Source organism: Mus pahari, chromosome 12 (genome assembly GCF_900095145.1).
Source record: "Mus pahari chromosome 12, PAHARI_EIJ_v1.1, whole genome shotgun sequence".
In the NCBI taxonomy this organism is placed as follows: domain Eukaryota; kingdom Metazoa; phylum Chordata; class Mammalia; order Rodentia; family Muridae; genus Mus; species Mus pahari.
Window position 1 is genome coordinate 27,632,900 of NC_034601.1, and position 17,611 is coordinate 27,650,510.

Below are 17,611 nucleotides of genomic sequence, written 5' to 3' on the forward strand. Positions count from 1 at the left end.
TGCTTTAAAGTTTTTCCTTTAAAGCATCTTTGAGCTGCAAAAACTCGTCTTTAGGATATGGTTTTTGGCAGAGACCTAAGCCTGCAAGCAGGAATATTTTAAAGAGTAAAGGCTGATACTTTTGAACTTGCACCGCTGGGTTGGGTGTCGGTCAAGGTTAGGCGGAGGGCGACAGGCCAACCCCAAAGTCACGGCGGGGGAGGGGTGCGGTGGAGAAAGCGAGCGGCAGCCAATTGCACGCTCCCTCCCGACACCTGCCGCCTTGGCGCCTTTTCTGGCCCACTCCGCGCACGCACTGGCTGCGCGCGCAGCTCGCCTCCAGCCGTCTTGCGGGAGCACCTCGGTAGGTGTACGTGCGGAAGGAAGTGACGCAACTCCAGAGGGTCGGCCGGGGGGCGGGGCCGGGCTATAAGGTTCGGGTGGGAGGCTGCACTGCCTTCAGAAGGCGTGCGGAGCGCTGGCTGCTGCATTGCGGGCCGAGGAGGCGCTTCCTAGTGAGTGACTCCCTTGTCAGCGGCACGGCCCATCGGGGTCCTCGCGTGGCGGGCGGACCAGAGCGAGACGCCGGGGCCGGTGTGGTGTGGTGCGGGCGGGGAGGCGGAGGGGTGTCGCGGAGCCCGGGGGCTGCGGAGCGCGGGTTGCAGGTGCAGCGCGGTGGGTGTGGGGAGCCGCTGTACCCTGTGCCCCTCGGGTCCTCCGGGCCTTCGCAGGCCGGTCCTAGGCCGCGGGTTCGAGAGTCACCACGCTGAGGCGCAGGCTTGTTCCGCCGGGAGCACGTGGTGGCGGCTGGAGGAAGTCGCCCCAGGGAGCGACTGTCGGGGTACGTGGGTGACCTTGGGGCCCCTCGCAGGAGGGCGTCACAGCTGAAAAGGACAAAGCTGTTTTCTATTCGGTTATTAGTGTCACGGACATTTAGGGGGAGTTTCCAAGAGCCGCATGTTGGAACTACGGCACCATCTGGTCTTTTTTTTTTTTTTTTTTTTTTTTTGTGCCAGGCTCTGCCTCTTGGCCCAGCGTGTGGAATCTCATTTTTCTAGGGCAGAATAGATCTGAACGCTGCAGATAATACTAAGAACGTCGCTAGCATCCCCTAAGATGGGAGAACATAGAAATACGACCTCTTTGTACGAGCTATTTTATAATTAGCTGTAGAAAACCAGCGTGCCCATGATGTTGGACAGCTCTCTTAAAATGGTGTTTGAGGTCAGTTAGCACACGTTGTTCCGAGCGGAAAATGAAATGATCTCCTTATACCTAGGCAGAAGACTGGGCCGGATTGCTGTTCAGTTTCTGTGCTATTTTTTTTTTTAAATAGGATTTAAATGGGAAATAGTTGAGTTACAGAAATTCTCGTCTACCTGATACCTTTATTCTAAGATTAGATGAGTTGGCTCCGAGCTGTGAAATATGACCTCTTTGACAAAGACATTTAAGCTGATTCAGGATGTTATCTACAAAGAAAACGGGATTTAGCTTGTGTGGGTCCACCTGCATTTATTTTCCTGTTAACGATGATAATAAACTGCTTTATACAGGAATCCAATATCAGCTGTTTTTTGTGTATAGCATAATACTTTTTACTTTGAGAGAGGATATTGTCCAGGAATGGTGGCTGTGAACCTGGCCTGTGTTGACTGGTTAGATCTGTCTGCCTAACCCCACCCTAAGGCTAAGTAGTTACATGCCGTGGCTATATGCTTATCTATAATAGGGCAAGGTTGTGGGGTAAATTTGGGTTAGAGGACAATGAAAGTTAATTAAATGAACCTCAGGCCTTGGGTCTGTTGTGTGTAGGTGATTTCCTTCTCTCCCAGAGGAGTGCTATACACAATAAACTTGAGTGACCTCAAGTGGTTTTGACCTTTTGGTTGCTATTCAGAAAACTGTATGGAAATGAAAACCTGCTACCTATTTCCTATTGCCTTTTCAATTTCCCAAAGAAGGTCTCCACTATGAATCCCTGGGTAGCCTTAAACTCAGATCCACCTGCTTCTGTTTTGAGAGTGATAAGATTAAAGGCAAGTGCCACCACACCCATCAAAGTTAGGCTCTTAAAACTAAAACCTTCCCTGTCTGGCATGGTGCCACACACATTTGGTCCCAGCACTGGGGCGAGGCAGAGGCAGGTGGATCACTGCGTTTGAGGTCAGCTAGTGCTGAAGAGTAAGAACCTGTCTTTAAAACATCTCAGCAGTGGTGGCCCATACCTTTAATCCCAGCACTTGGGAGGCAAAGGCAGGAGGATTTTTGAGTTCGAGGCCAGCTTGGTCTACAGAGTGAGTTTCAGGCAGGGCTACACAGAGAAACCCTGTCTCGAAAAACAAAAAAAAAATTGGGGGAAGTTAAGGCTCTCCTAGGTAGTCAGGGATCTACGACTGCAATAGTAAGTAAAGAAGTGGGACTTAAAAGAGCAGGGCTAGGTACTGTCTTAATTTTGAGGATCTAGATCGGGTCCTCAATCAAAGGAACTTCCTTTTGTGTGAACTCAGGATTTGAAATGAAATGTGCTTGTCAGAACCATTGCATGGCTTATTTTTTAATGAAAAGTCTGGCTAGTATCATTGCTTAGCTTCCAGCTCAAAGTTAAGGTCATAGATGAAAAGAACTATGTTTTTATTTTAGTTTTATCTTAATTTTTATTAGAATTGAATAGTTTTCCTAATATTTGGTAACATCAAAGATGTGTAAGTAGATGTGAGAAATCAAGATTAACTTTCTCTTGTCAAAGATTGTTGACATTGGTGACATCTTGGACCAAATGAGAATTGTTTTACTTTTAGCTGCCCCATCATCAGCTACCAGTTAGACTGTTCTATCTGGTATGTCTTTGCCGTGCTTGCAGAGTATAGATTTGACAATTTAACTTGGATGAAAATTCAAAAACCTATATAAATAGCTATGTTGCTATATGTAAGATTTTAAATGAGTCAAGTAAGACTTAAAGAATAACTGGGTTTATTTTATCTTGCCAAGTTATTACTGTGTAGACCAGGTTGACCTTGAAAACAAATCCTCCCTCTGCTTCCCAAGTGCTGGGATTAAAGGTATGTGTCACTAGCTCTGACAATTTGGCTACTTTGGAACTACTATGGTATTCACAAATGCAGAATTGGAATTAAATGGAAATTTCATAAGTCATATTTTTTTTAAAATTTACTTTCCCCTCTATACAGGCCTTCTCTGTGTAGTCCTGGCTGTCCTTGAACTAGCTCTGGACTAGGCTGAGTTCAAACTCAGATCTACCCACCTAAGTGCTGAGATTAAAGGCATGTGCCACCACAGCTCAGTTCTGAATTGGTTTTTTGTTATTCTTAATTTTAGTTCTATGAATTAAAATAGAAGTAAGTTGTTTCTTAGAAAAATAAGGTGTAATTGGGTTATAAAGCCAAACTTAGACATTAATACCAGCAATCTGTTTAGGCTCAAAATTGTTCAGTCATTTTATTACCATTATTATTTATTATTAATCATATCAACTTGAGACCTGTTTGGGAAAGTAGAATATTTTAGGGGTAGCTATTTCAGACAAGCATTAATGTGTTAGCTGTTTTTTTTCCCCCCCTAGAATATGATTAAAATTGGCTCAGGGTGGGGCCTTCTAGTTCTGGCTCTAGCGATTGGGTGTGTTTCTGGTGAGGTGGTAGTGATAAACTGTAACAGAAGGGACAAGAGATTGGGCTTCTGAGAACATGTATGATCTGGCATGTGACTTTAATCATTAAAGCATGGGGATTCAAAAATATTAATGAATAGACCTTAGAACTAGACCTGAGTGTTTTGTAGAATAACAGTCTTAAGTCTCCTAGTTTCGCCAGGCATGGTGGCACACGCCTTTAGTCCCAGCACTCAGGAGGCAGAGGCAGGCGGATTTCTGAGCTCGAGGCCAACCTGGTCTACAAAGTGAGTTCCAGGACAGCCAGGGCTACACAGAGAAACCCTGTCTTGAACCCCCCCCCCCCCAAGTCTCCTGGTTTCTGGATGGTTACTGTTTTGTGTGTGTCTTTGGATACTAAGTTTAAGCCTTTACTTGGACAGAGGGGTGCCCGCTAGCTGTTCTAGTCTAGTACTTGGGAGGCAAGAGGCAGAGTGGTGATGACCAACTTGGGCAACTTGAGAAAACTGAAAGGCTTGCCATCCTAGTTTTTCTTTTGATTAAACATACTTAATAGTGATGATATTCTAACTAGTTTTCTCTATACTTCGGGTTTTGTTTTGGTTTTTTTATTTGTTTTGTAGCTCTGGCTGGCTGGCTTCGGAATTGCCTGCTTCCTAAGTGCTAGGATCAAAGGCATCACCATCACTACCCATGGAATAGCATTATCCATGTTCAGATACCTTTGTCTCAAGGCTCAGGTTTATCCTTTGTAACTTTGCTGTCCCACCTCAATTCAGCATCCAGTCAAGGATCACACTGAATTGGTTATCAGTAAATTAAACATTTTAGTTAATGTCTAGGAGACAGATTATGGTATATAGTTCTCAGTGCTGGGAAGTTGACATGGTGGGATCTCAGTTCATGGCCAGCCAGAACTTTCTAGTGAAATTCTAGTTCAAGCAACATGGAACTTTTCTAGAAAAGTAACTATGTTTAGGAGTAAGTTTAATATAATGAATATCCCATGGTAAGCCCTCAGTAATCTGATGAAGTGATCTTTGTTTAATTATATTCTGTTCTAATATCAGGTACTCCCTTGTAGCAGTGAGAATGATGGATCAAGCCAGATCAGCATTCTCTAACTTGGTAAGGTACTTTCATCTATCTGAAAAAATGTTTAGTAAAAACAAAACAAAACAAACCGAAAACATGACTTCACCCAGTGAGTACAAGATGACAACCCAAATTTTGACCAGCCTTTTTAGTTTTTATTTTTTAAACATCTGAACTAATGAATGGTATTAAGGTGAAACAGATTGCACAAAAGATGTAGTAGGTTTTTCTTTGAGGCAAGGTCTTTCTATATTGCCTCAGGTTGACCTTGAACTCCATCTTCCTTTTTTCCTCAAGTGCTGGAGATTATAGGCAGATACTACAACACCCCAAAACAAATATGTTCAGTTTCGATTAAGATTAATTATATGGGGCTAGAGGGATGGCTTAGTGGTTAAGAGCACTGCCTGCTCTTCCAGAGGTCCTGAGTTCAATTCCCAGCAATCACATGGTGGCTCACAACCATCTGTAATGGGATCCGATACCCTCTTTCTGGTGTGTCTGAAGACAGCTACAGTGTACTCATACATAAAAAAATAAACAGATCTTTTAAAAAATAAAAGGTACAGTGTACTTTACACATTATATAAATGAAAATAAAAATTTAATTATGGGAAATACTTATGGGTAGCTTTGGAAACGTTTAAATTATGGATGTTTTATTAGAAATATACACAGGACATTTGGAATAGTACTAAGCTTTGGCTACCCTTAAGTATTAGGGTAGCTTTGGCTGTTTTGGAGAGGTTATATGACAAGGTAGAACTAAAATGTGTGCCAGTAATCCCGGCTATTTAAGAGGAATCATTAGCCAATCAGGACCAGTCTGAGCAATGTGGCGAGATAAACCCATCTCTTTTTTTTTTTTTTTTTTTTAAGGTATTATAAACAAAAAATGTTATAGGAAACAGAAAATAGAAACCCTAGAAAGGCTGAATGAAAGACTGTTAGTGGGCTGGAGAGATGACTCAGTGGTAAGAGCACCATCTCCTGAGTTCAGTTCCTAGCAACCACATGGTGGCTCACAACCATCTGTAATGGGATCTAACGCCCTCTTCTGGAGTGTCTGAAGACAGTGACAGTGTACTCGCATACATAAAATAAATATTTTTAAAAAGACTGTTAGTTAGCCTTCCTCTGCCATTGACAGAACTGGGCACAGAGAAGAGGATCAGTTATAAAGGGTAACTTTCCATATGAATGTTTGTCATATTATTATGCATATAGTATAATGACCAAACTACTGTAATGTCTTAATATTATTTATATCTCTTTTCTTTCTTTTAAAATATCAGTTTGGTGGGGAACCATTGTCATACACTCGGTTTAGCCTTGCTCGGCAAGTAGATGGAGATAACAGTCATGTGGAGATGAAACTGGCTGCAGATGAAGAAGAAAATGCTGACAATAACATGAAGGCTAGTGTCAGAAAACCCAAGAGGTTTAATGGAAGACTCTGCTTTGCGGCTATTGCACTAGTCATTTTTTTCTTGATTGGTAAGAATGAGTGGCCATTCAGAAGGATTTCTTATGACTAACTAGTTCTTAGAACTCTTATTTCATTTGGATGATGAGATGCCTTGTACTTTTAAATGGCACTGGGATTCTCTACCTGCTGTCAAATTAGGTCCTGCAAGAAGGGAAACATTTAAATTATGGATGTTTTATTAGAAATATACGCAGGACATTTGGAATAGTACTAAGAAAGGCTTCCAGTAAGACAAGTGCATCCATGTCTTGAACAGGTCACTGTAAAATATGACTTAGTTGTGGTAATTTAAATTCCATTAAATGAGATTCATAATTTTCTAATAGATCCTTAGAATTTAATTAAAAGTTTTCAGGGATAAGTTAAAAATCTATGTGTTTAGCTCTAAAACGTCCTGTTTTTAGGATTCCTGAGCGGCTACCTGGGCTATTGTAAGCGTGTAGAACAAAAAGAAGAGTGTGTGAAACTGGCTGAAACGGAGGAGACAGACAAGTCAGAAAACATGGAAACAGAAGATGTTCCTAAATCATCTCACTTATATTGGGCAGACCTCAAAACACTGTTGTCAGAGAAGCTGAACTCCATAGAGTTTACTGACACCATCAAGTAAGCTCAATTTCCTAAGTTCAGTCTTGATATAAACAGTTTTTTTGTTTTTTGTTTTTTTTTTTAAGATTTTATTTATTTATTATATGTAAGTACAGTGTAGTTGTCTTCAGACACTCCAGAAGGAGTCAGATCTCATTACGGATGGTTATGAGCCACCATGTGGTTGCTGGGATTTGAACTCAGGACCTTCGGAAGAGCATTCAGAGCTTTTAACCACTGAGCCATCCCTCTAGCCCCGATATAAACAGTTTTTGTTGGGGGTAAGGAGACTTGAAAGGCTTTCAGAGGGTCCTCCTGACAATGTGGGACTATGCTGACAGGAAATTAGGACTTATTATTATTTTGAGGGGGTTGGTTTGTTTTTTTGTTTGTTTTGTTTTTTTGGCTTGTTTCGAGACAGGGTTTCTCTGTGTAGCCCTGGCTGTCCTGGAACTCAGTCTGTAGGCCAGGCTGGCCTCGAACTCAGAATTCTGCCTGCCTCTGCCTCTGCCTCCCAAGTGCTGGGATTTAAGGTGTGCGCCACCACGCCTGGCTCATGAATGTGCATTATTAATTACACTTAACTCCTGGTACCTACATAAGCCTTATAGATGGTTGTGAGCCAGCATATGGGTGCTGGAATCCAAAATGGTTCTTTTACAAAACCAAAAGTGTTACAACCCAGAGCCATTACAATCCTCTAGCTCCCTTTAAAGATTTTGATTTGTATTTGTGTGTGCCAGTGCAGTACTCTTGGATTCACCAATAGTGTTTACAGTGTTTGATCTTGCTTCTCCAGATCTAGATGGTGCTATTTATCATTCCCCTAAAACTCGTATACAGATAGATAAGGATGAGGCTTTTTTTTTTTTTTAAGATTTATTTATTATATGTAAGTACAATGTAGCTGCCTTCAGACACACCAGAAGAGGGTGTCAGATCTCATTACAGATGGTTGTGAGCCACCATGAGGTCACTGGGATTTGAGTTCAGGACCTTGAGAAGAGCAGTCAGCGCTCTTAACTGCTAAGGTAATAAAGGTCCCCTATGAAAAGGGTTCAGACCCAAAGAGTCAGATCCACAGGTTGAGAACCTCCTGCCCAAAACCTTGTTGCTCTCCTTATTCAAGACCACTCCCATTGCAGTTGCTCTTAAGCATGAGTATGCTCCCATCTGAAAGTCTCATATCAGCCATCTCTCCAGCCCCAGGATGAGGCTTTTAAAGGAATCTTCATGGTAAACAGAAATTTTTAAAAAGTAACTAAAGTTACTTAAGGCTATAAGGTACATTTTATTTCCCTCTGTAACTGGTTAATCCGGCAGTCTTGAGTCATACTTCATTTATCTTGACTTTGAAGGGTAATATATTTAAAACAATTTGCTTGATCCTTGAAGTAAATATTTATTTAAATAGACATTTTAATGCACTTTTTTAGTTGACTGGTGGTGGTGGTGGTGCACACGGTCAACCCAAGCACTCATGGGAGGCAGAGGCAGGAGGCTCTCTCTCTAGGCCAGCCTGGTCTGTAGAGCAAGTTCCAGGATAGCCAGGGCTATACAGAAGCCTTGTCTCAAGCCAGACTTTTATTCTTCCAGGCAGCTGAGCCAGAACACATACACTCCTCGTGAGGCTGGATCTCAAAAAGATGAAAACCTTGCCTATTATATTGAAAATCAGTTCCATGAATTTAAATTCAGCAAAGTCTGGCGAGATGAACACTTTGTAAAGATTCAAGTGAAAAGCAGGTATGTCGTAATAGTAGTAGCTCATTTTATAGAGGTCAGTAGATGAAACTTTCAAAATGAAAATTGAGGTTAAAATTTAGAGATTACTTTTCCTAAGCTAATCAATGCAAGTCAAATGCTATGTATACTAACTTGGAGTTTTCTTTAAGGATGGCTTTAACTTTATTTTTTATCTTTTAGCGTTGTTCAAAACATGGTGACCATAGTGCGTTCAGATGGTAGCCTTGAGTCAGTGGAGTCTCCTGAGGGTTATGTGGCATTTAGTAAAGCTGCAGAAGTTTCTGTAAGTAAAAATGGTGAATTGACTTTTCCAGTGTCTCAACTAAGGAAATTAGATATCTGGGTATAAATTAACTGGTTATGGGGTTCTTATTCTTAGATCTTTATTACCTTAGAATGAATTTTAAGGTCCCGTCCCATTTTTGTTTTGTAAGACCCTAAATCAGTGGTTCTCAATCTCCTTCGTGCTGTGATCCTTTAATATAGTTTGTCACTGTGGTGATCCCTAACCATGAAATTACCTTTGTTGCTATTTAATGTCTAAGTGTGCTGTAAATTCTGCTTCCCAAGGGTCCCCTATGAGAAGGGTTCAGACCTGGAGAGTCAGAGATCCACAGGTTGAGAACCTCCTGCTCTAAACCTTGTTGCTCTCCTCATTCAAGACCACTCCCTTTGCAGTTGCTTTTAAGCATGAGTATGCTCCCATCTGAAAGTGTCCCTATCAGCCACAGATCAAGAGAATGCCCTCTAGCCATGCCAACAAGGGACATTTCCTCAATTTTAAGTTTCTAATGACTCTGTCTTCTGTCAAGTTGATGAACAAGAGCACAGCACCTGAGATGCATAGGTTGTTTTTTTTACCTCTGTATAAGCCATGTGTATGCACAATCACAATTTCTGTGTTTTCAGCTGCTTTAGATTCGGATGTGGAAATGTGGAATAAGTGCTTACATGCCTGATCTGTGTTTGTTTATCCTGTTATCCTTTCCCTAGATAGAGTTGAGGCAATGTAAAGGCAGAATGAGATGTGTAGAACTCATGAGGCCAGAACTCTTAGATTATTTTTTTCCCTGTAACATTGCTTACTTTAGAATTGTCAAAAGTTTGGAATTTGATTTTGCCCTGCCCCCCTCCTTTTTTCTCTAGCTCCCACTGTGGAACAGGCTGGCCTCAAGCTCAGAGGATCCCCATGCCTTTGCCTCCCAAGTACTAGGAGTAGAGGACCGCCGCCAGCACTGCCAGGCTTCAGTTGTTCTTATGAATCATCTTGTCTTTTAGATTCTATAGCAGTTTTGGTACAATGATCTTCATTAAACCTAATGTCTTTAATTTTAGGGTAAACTGGTCCATGCTAATTTTGGCACTAAAAAGGACTTTGAAGAATTAACTTATTCTGTGAATGGATCTTTAGTGATTGTTAGAGCAGGGGAAATTACTTTTGCAGAAAAGGTGAGTATGGATTATTAAAAGTTGTTTTATTTTTGTAGATTATATTTCCCTTCTTCTTTCAAACCTACCTGTATGCTTTCCCTTACTACTTACTTATAATTTCATTTTTGTTGTGAGTGTGCCTACTATATAAATGTAAGCTTAGTCAGTATCTTGTATGTATGTTTTCAGGGCTGACCGTTTGGTATTATGTAATTAGTTGGTGTGCTCTTCCCTGGCAAGATTTCTCTGTAGTATGTGTTATTTTCATTTTGTATGAACTGATTTTCATATCATCCATTTTTGTGGTCTTTTTTATTTTAGGTTGCAAATGCCCAAAGCTTTAATGCAATTGGTGTCCTCATATATATGGACAAGAATAAATTCCCCGTTGTTGAGGCAGACCTTGCACTCTTTGGACATGTGAGTTCTTATTTCTGGAAGAGTCAATGATTTCTCTAGATGTTCTTAAATTCTTTTAGGAGACGTTTATTTAGCAGGAAGTAAGAAGGCAGTTGCTGAGAATGCTTTATTAAAGTACCTAAAATTGAAAAGTTTTTGGATGCACTAATTCTATATTTTAAGCTTCATTTTATAGAAATAGACTTTATTTAACTCTTTAGATTTATTTCTAAATAGTTTGGGCTATAGCCTCACACCATATCTAAGTCTTATAGGCAAATTCCTGAGTAAGTGCTAGATAGAACTAATTGTTAATATATCTCTGTTTACTAGGCTCATCTAGGAACTGGTGATCCATACACACCTGGCTTTCCTTCTTTCAATCATACTCAGTTTCCGCCATCTCAGTCATCAGGGTTGCCTAATATACCTGTGCAAACAATCTCAAGAGCTGCTGCAGAAAAGCTATTTGGGTAAGTTAGGTTCTGAAAGCTTTTACACGGTGAAGTTGTGATTATGCAAGGGGAAAAAAAAACTAAGTTTATTTAATAAAAGTGGCAGTTGGCTATAATGTTCACATTTGGAAATTTGGGAGAAGTTAATTGCTAACTTGTATGTTTTTTTTGTTGTTGTTGTTGTCTTTTTTTTTTTTTTGGTCAGGGTCTCTCTATGTAGCCCCAGCTGTCCTGGCTGGAGCACTCTCTGTGTAGATCAGGCTGGCCTCGAACTTTCAGAGCTCTGCCTGCTTCTGCTTCCCAAGTGCTAGGATTAAAGCTATGCACCACCACAGCTGGTTTTTTTTTTTTAATGAGACTTTTCCTTTATAAATAAAGTGATCTTGATAAGGGGTTTGTAACCTTGTTCCCCATTGCGCTCCGACTGTGCTGCTTTTGCTTTGACTACTTCCTGTGTTGAAGTGAAACACTCGATTCCCTTTGACAATCCATTCAGTTACTGTTAAGAAATATGCTGGAACTCTTGTTGAACTGATATCTAATGGTGCAATAACTATGCCTGGCGCACGCCTTTAATCCCAGCACTTAGGAGGCAGGGCAGGCAAGGCAGAGGCAGGGGGATTTCTGAGTTCGAGACCAGCCTGGTCTACAAAGTGAGTGCCAGGGCTATATACAGAGAAACCTGCAAATTTTTATTTTTGGCTGCACAAAATGATTCTAGTGACAGTTTCTAGTTGCTTTATGGTAATAATTATTCTGGTTGTCCTTTGTCATTAATGACCTGAGCATGCTTTTAGTCACAGCCGGAGCAAGTGGATAACTGAGCTCAAGGCCAGCCAAATAGCAAGTTCCTGGCCAGCCAGGGCTGTGGGATCCTTTCTCAAAGTGTGTAATTAAGTTTTATCTCTCTCCCTCGTTATAAGACTGTCTGATTTAGAACTTTACCCCAGCACTTGGGAGGCAAAGGAAGCTGGATCTCTTGAAGGCAGCCTGGTCGACAGAGGGGGCTCAAGCAACTATTGCTACATACACACAAAAAAAAACCCATGTCTTGAAAAACAAAAAATTATCTAATTTAAACCCATTTTTAAGCACTTGTTTATTATGTAACAGGAGTTACTCTACCCCCTCTGCTCTTGTTTCTTCAATTTAGTTGGAAAACTAGAATAGTCACAAATAAAGAACATCTCTATATGAGAGTTTTGTGAAGCACCGAGTGGCTCTTAACCTGAGAAGCATCAGTCAGTAGTAGGTGATTCTCACTAACTTATCTTGCCTAGCATTTGTCTCTGGATTTATAAACCAGAGGAAAAAATATTAGCTCAAAGTGCTAATATCATTTTTTTTCTATTTCTAGAAAAATGGAAGGAAGCTGTCCTGCTAATTGGAACATAGATTCTTCGTGTAAGCTGCAACTTTCACAGAATCAAAATGTGAAGCTCACTGTGAACAACATACTAAAAGAGAGAAGAATACTTAACATCTTTGGAGTTATTAAAGGTTACGAGGAACCAGGTACTTTTTTCCTTTACTGTCTTGCTTACTGTAGATGGGTCTAGTGCAGGAAGGAGGGAGGAGCTAGCTTGGCATGAGCTGCTGTATCTTGTTTGTCCTAATGTGAACTTGGTAATATGTGTGTATATAACACATGGCTATGGCCATGTAAGTGTATGGAGAGGCCAGAGTTAAGTATTAAATATCTTTCTGTAATCATTTAAAATTTTACATGTGAAGGTCAGTGAACAGATTGTAGGAGTTTTGTCCAGGTGGGACTTGGATCTAAATTTTTTACAATGCCTAGCAGCAAACACCTTTTTAATCCACTGAGCTGTCTCCCCAAATAAAGTGAATGTGATAACAGCTTGTGAATACTTTTTTTGTTGCTTTGATAAGTGGTTTTCTTACAGGATCACATACCAGTTCTGTCCATAGCATTAAACAAGCATAACTGTCATGCAGCAGATAAATGTGCAGGGCACATCCAACAGTCACATTTATTAATAGGACAAAAGGCTGGACTTTATCGGTAGCACACCTATAATCTCAGTGCTAGGAAGCCCGGGTGGGAGATCCTTAGTTGGATGCTTCTTAGTGAGGTCTTGTTTCAAAAAACAAAAGCTATGATGATGTGTTGCCTTTTTTCTTCTTTTAGACCGTTATGTTATAGTAGGAGCCCAGAGAGACGCTTGGGGCACTGGTGTTGCGGCGAAGTCCAGTGTGGGAACAGGTCTTCTGTTGAAACTTGCCCAAGTATTCTCAGATATGATTTCAAAAGGTACAATAGAAAAAAAAATTTGTGAGCTCCATGTTATTCTGTCACTTATATTCTGTCTTGTTCAGTTTTACTTGTGATCTTCTTAAATTCTGATCAGACAAGATCAGGCACATTTGGGGTAGTATGACCATAGAGATCTTAAATTCTCTCTTCCAGTTGTTTGTTTTATTTTTTAAGACAGTCCTGGCTGTCCTGAAACTCACTCAAATCTGTCTGCCTCTGCTTCCCAAGTACTGGGATTATGGGTATGAGCCACCACTACCTGTTGTTGTTACACTCTCTTATGGTAGATTCTTTTTGTTATTTTATCTTTTTTTTTTTTTCCAGAGCTGAGGACCAAACCCATGGCCTTGCGCTTGCTAGGCAAGCGCTCTACCACTGAGCTAAATCCCCAACCCCGGTAGATTCTTTTAATACAGAGCTATCTTCATTAACTCATGACTTTGAAATTTTTCTCCATGAAGTTTCTTCATTGAACTAGAAATCCTGATTCTTTGAAAAACTATTTATTAGTACTAAGCTAAACCATGTTCTTAGTTGAACATGAATAGAAAGATAATATTCCAAGACCTAACAACTACTATAATTCTACTTTTAAGACTTTTCTCATGATACTTGGCAAACACAAAGTAAACCCAGTATCTTATATTCTTTTAATTGAGGTCTAAAGTGTTGCTTTTATACAAGATACGTTATAGAAAAATATAAAATCGGGCTGGCAAGATGGCTCAGCAGATAAGAGCACTGACTGCTCTTTTAAAGGTCCTGAGTTTAAATCCCAGCAAGCACATGGTGGCTCGAAACCACCCATAATAAGATCTGATGCCCTCTTCTGGCGCATCTAAAGACAGCTATAGTGTACTTACATATAATAATAAATAAATCTTTTTAAAAAATAAAATAGAATCAGGGCAGTTGGTAGTCATGTACTTCTTAGAGTACAAAGTACTTCCTAAAACTTAGGTATATGAGCCGGGTGTGGTGGCACACCCCTTTAATCCCAGCACTCAGGAGGTAGAGGCAGGCGGATTTCTGAGTTCAAGGCCAGCCTGGTCTACAAAGTGAGTTCCAGGACAGCCAGGGCTATACAGAGAAACCCTGTCTTGAAAAACAAACAAAAAAACCCAAACAAACAAACTTAGGTACAGCATAGCATAGTAGCGTTTGTAGTCCCAGCTACTTGGGAGCCTCAAGCAGAGTGGCAGAGGGGAGGGGGCATTGTTTGTAAATTTAAAGCAAACCTGGACGATATAGATACTGTCTCAGAATAAGGTAAATAATCCATATTTTAAATGATAGACTTCTAAGCAGATTGCTCTCACAGAAGGTATACATCATGACAGTGTAACAGCAACTGTCCGTTGATTAAGGAACTGAAGATAAGGTTGTGGGGGAGTAACCGCGATAAGGTGCTCCGCCATGTACTCAGAACGCTACATACATGTGCTGTCCTACAAAGATTATCTTCAAAAAATTGTTGCTGCTCCTTCAGTAGTCTTTCACCTGGGGCTTCAAAGGGAAAGGTGTTTGAATTCAGTTAACTCAGAAGCTTCTGAACATCTTAGTTACCTACCTGCCTGTAACCTCTCCCAAGATGAAGCAATTTCTTGTCTTCCAGATGGATTTAGACCCAGCAGAAGTATAATCTTTGCCAGCTGGAGTGCAGGCGACTTTGGAGCTGTTGGTGCCACTGAGTGGCTGGAGGTATGTATTCCAGACTGTGTCTAGGGCGTGTTAGTCTGTATCCTCCAAGTTAAGCTGTCCTACATCTCTGTACCATTTTTGCCTTTGTGTAGTATGTCTCAATGGGATCTAGATTTCAAAGTGGATCCCTCCAACAAACACTAGGTTTCTTTTTTTTTGTTTTTTTTTTGTTGTTGTTGTTGTTTTTCGAGACAGGGTTTCTCTGTATAGCTGTCCTGGAACTCACTCTGTAGACCAGGCTGGCCTCAAACTCAGAAATCTGCCTGCCTCTGCCTCCCAAGTGCTAAGTGATTGGTTCGTGCTTATTAGCAATGTATACGTTGCTAGATGTTAGTATATTAACAATGTGTCCTCTCTTCTAGGGGTACCTTTCATCTTTGCATTTAAAAGCTTTCACTTATATTAATCTGGATAAAGTTGTCCTTGGTAAGCATCTGGTTTTTGTTTTGTTTTTTAATTTGGGTCAACTGTATAGGGAACAGCAGACTTTTAAAGCATTACTTGTTATGTTTTGTAGTGTACATTGTGTACCTTTGTAATGTCCTGGACCTTGCTTTGTAAACCAAGCTACAAAGATTGATTCACCTTCTTCCTCAAAAGTGCTGGAATTAAAGGCGTGCTGCACTACACCTGCATTCCCTGCTCCACTACACCTGCATTTCGGGTCTTTAGTTAAATTTTTAGGAGTGTGGGTTCCATTTTTGTTTGGTTTGGTTTACGATTGTTACTTACTAGAAAAACCTATTTCTGGTTGTGGTTTGGCTAAGCCCTAGCACACACCTTTAATCCAAGAGGTTTTTTTTGTTGTTTTTTTTAAAGATTTATTTATTTATTATATGTAAGTACACTGTCGCTGTCTTCAGACACTCCAGAAGAGGGAGTCAGATCTCATTACGGATGGTTGTGAGCCACCATGTGGTCGCTGGGATTTGAACTCAGGACCTTCAGAAGAGCAGTCAGGTGCTCTTACCTGCTGAGCCATCTCACCAGCCCAATCCAAGAGTTTTTTGCTTTAATATTGTAAATATGATTTAATGAAGTCAGCTGTAGGTCAAGAGGTAGAGCAAGGAACCAGCTGACAGGGTGAACCTAAGGAACAAAACAAGAAATCAGAACTAAGAGAGCTGTACAGGTAATAAAAGGGAGGGACATTCAGTTTGAGGGGTTTTTGAGATAGTGTGAGAAAGTAGATGCTCTTTGACCTTCCTTGGTTATTAAGGAAGATCAGGTGGGTGTTTTCTCTACCTCTCTGAGGTAGCACACTTTCACCCCAACATCTGGCTTCCGAGTCTTTGGTAAAATTGAACTATTGAGATTTTGTTAAAAACAACCCTCCTGCTTCTGCCTCCCGAGTGCTAGGATTGGTGTTTATCATGTCTTTGTCGGGTAGTTTTAATTATAGAATTGTTTATGAATACCGTTGTCTAAAGAGGAATAATGCTAATAATTATTTTACAGGCACTAGCAACTTCAAAGTTTCTGCCAGCCCCTTATTATATACACTTATGGGAAAGATAATGCAAGACGTGAGTATTCCTAGTTACAAAATTGTATGCTTTTTTTTTTTTTTTGGTCAAAGATAAAACACTTAACAGTAACCAGTAATAGGAATTGAAAGTAAATTCTATAGTGAATTAGTCATGTTCTTGAATTACTGACCCTTACTCTACTAACTCTGAGAATATATGAAAGATTCTCAGAATATATCATTAGGATTATTGCCCTGGGACCTGAACTTACAGGGAAATTGTAAGTTTCAGGAAGATTTAGAAGAACTTGAATAACACCAGAGGAAATATGTACAGACATGATCAGTTTTGAATGAGAAAGAAAATTAAGTTTTTATGATGTATTTCTCATTTTACAGGTAAAGCATCCAATTGATGGAAAATCTCTATATCGAGACAGCAATTGGATTAACAAAGTGTAAGTTGAGAAAAGAGGAAATGCTGCAATAGACAGATTTAATCCTCCCTGCGTGGCCTAGCTCTGCCTAGGAGGGTCTGATTATCGGGGAAGGGGTATGGCATGGTAGGACTACATTTTAGAATTCTTGGTAAAGATGGTTGTTTCCTTTGCAGTGAGAAACTTTCCTTTGACAATGCTGCATTTCCTTTCCTTGCATATTCTGGAATCCCAGCAGTTTCTTTCTGTTTTTGTGAGGTAAGACTTAAGAACTCTACAGCATTTTCATAAGATCTTGAATTAACTTTGAAATCAAAATTTTCAGTATTTAAAAAATTTTAAAAGATTTAAACAGACTAGCCAAGTCAGCTTAAATAGCATGTGAGTTTTTGCTTAAATGTCAGAAAGCTAATTTTAGTAATAGATTTAATAATTTCTTATAGCACAGGGATATGATATTTCCATTTAAGATCGGCTGAATAGTACTCTTCTAGATACTAGGTGTTCAGAAATGTTCTCTTGAGCAGCAGCAATACAAGTGTAAAGTGATTATGAGACAGAACATTGAATTGATCACATCGTTATTAAATGAGAAAGAAGAGATCCTGGAGAGCCATGGTGGAAATTACTGAGTCAATTTGGAAAATCAGGAGATTTAAGAAACATCTGGATTTGGAGACGTACATGGCTGGAATTACTTGATATGCTACTAAAGCCATAGGATGAATAAGTGGCTGTTTTAATACATATGAAGAACGAAGTGTCAGGGCCTGTGGGTCGAAGGACTGACTTCATAGCTTTCTTTCTTTCTTTTTCTTTTTTTTTTTTTTTTTTTTTTTTTTAAAGATCCATTTATTTATTTATTATGTGAGTACACTATAGCTGTTTTCAGACACTCCAGAAGAGGGCAT

The 17,611-nt window shown here is 40.1% G+C and overlaps 1 protein-coding gene across 2 annotated transcripts in view; it reads left to right on the forward strand.

The window, feature by feature from the left end:
• Positions 1-353: 353 nt before the first annotated feature.
• The window catches only part of Tfrc (transferrin receptor), a 23,964-nt gene continuing 6,706 nt past the window's right edge, over positions 354-17,611 (forward strand). Inside the window, exons 1-16 of one of the 2 annotated variants that reach the window (XM_021209456.1) lie at positions 354-494; positions 4,684-4,741; positions 6,004-6,205; positions 6,602-6,803; positions 8,382-8,531; positions 8,712-8,814; positions 9,867-9,980; positions 10,284-10,382; positions 10,695-10,834; positions 12,174-12,331; positions 12,969-13,091; positions 14,710-14,795; positions 15,158-15,221; positions 16,254-16,321; positions 16,663-16,721; positions 16,877-16,958. In XM_021209456.1, the coding sequence (XP_021065115.1) occupies positions 4,706-4,741; positions 6,004-6,205; positions 6,602-6,803; positions 8,382-8,531; positions 8,712-8,814; positions 9,867-9,980; positions 10,284-10,382; positions 10,695-10,834; positions 12,174-12,331; positions 12,969-13,091; positions 14,710-14,795; positions 15,158-15,221; positions 16,254-16,321; positions 16,663-16,721; positions 16,877-16,958 (1,686 nt within the window). In that variant the 5' untranslated portion in view covers positions 354-494; positions 4,684-4,705. Of the gene's footprint in view, positions 495-584; positions 821-4,683; positions 4,742-6,003; positions 6,206-6,601; positions 6,804-8,381; positions 8,532-8,711; positions 8,815-9,866; positions 9,981-10,283; positions 10,383-10,694; positions 10,835-12,173; positions 12,332-12,968; positions 13,092-14,709; positions 14,796-15,157; positions 15,222-16,253; positions 16,322-16,662; positions 16,722-16,876; positions 16,959-17,611 lie in introns of those variants that run through there. The other variant, XM_029544478.1, reaches the window with a different exon arrangement.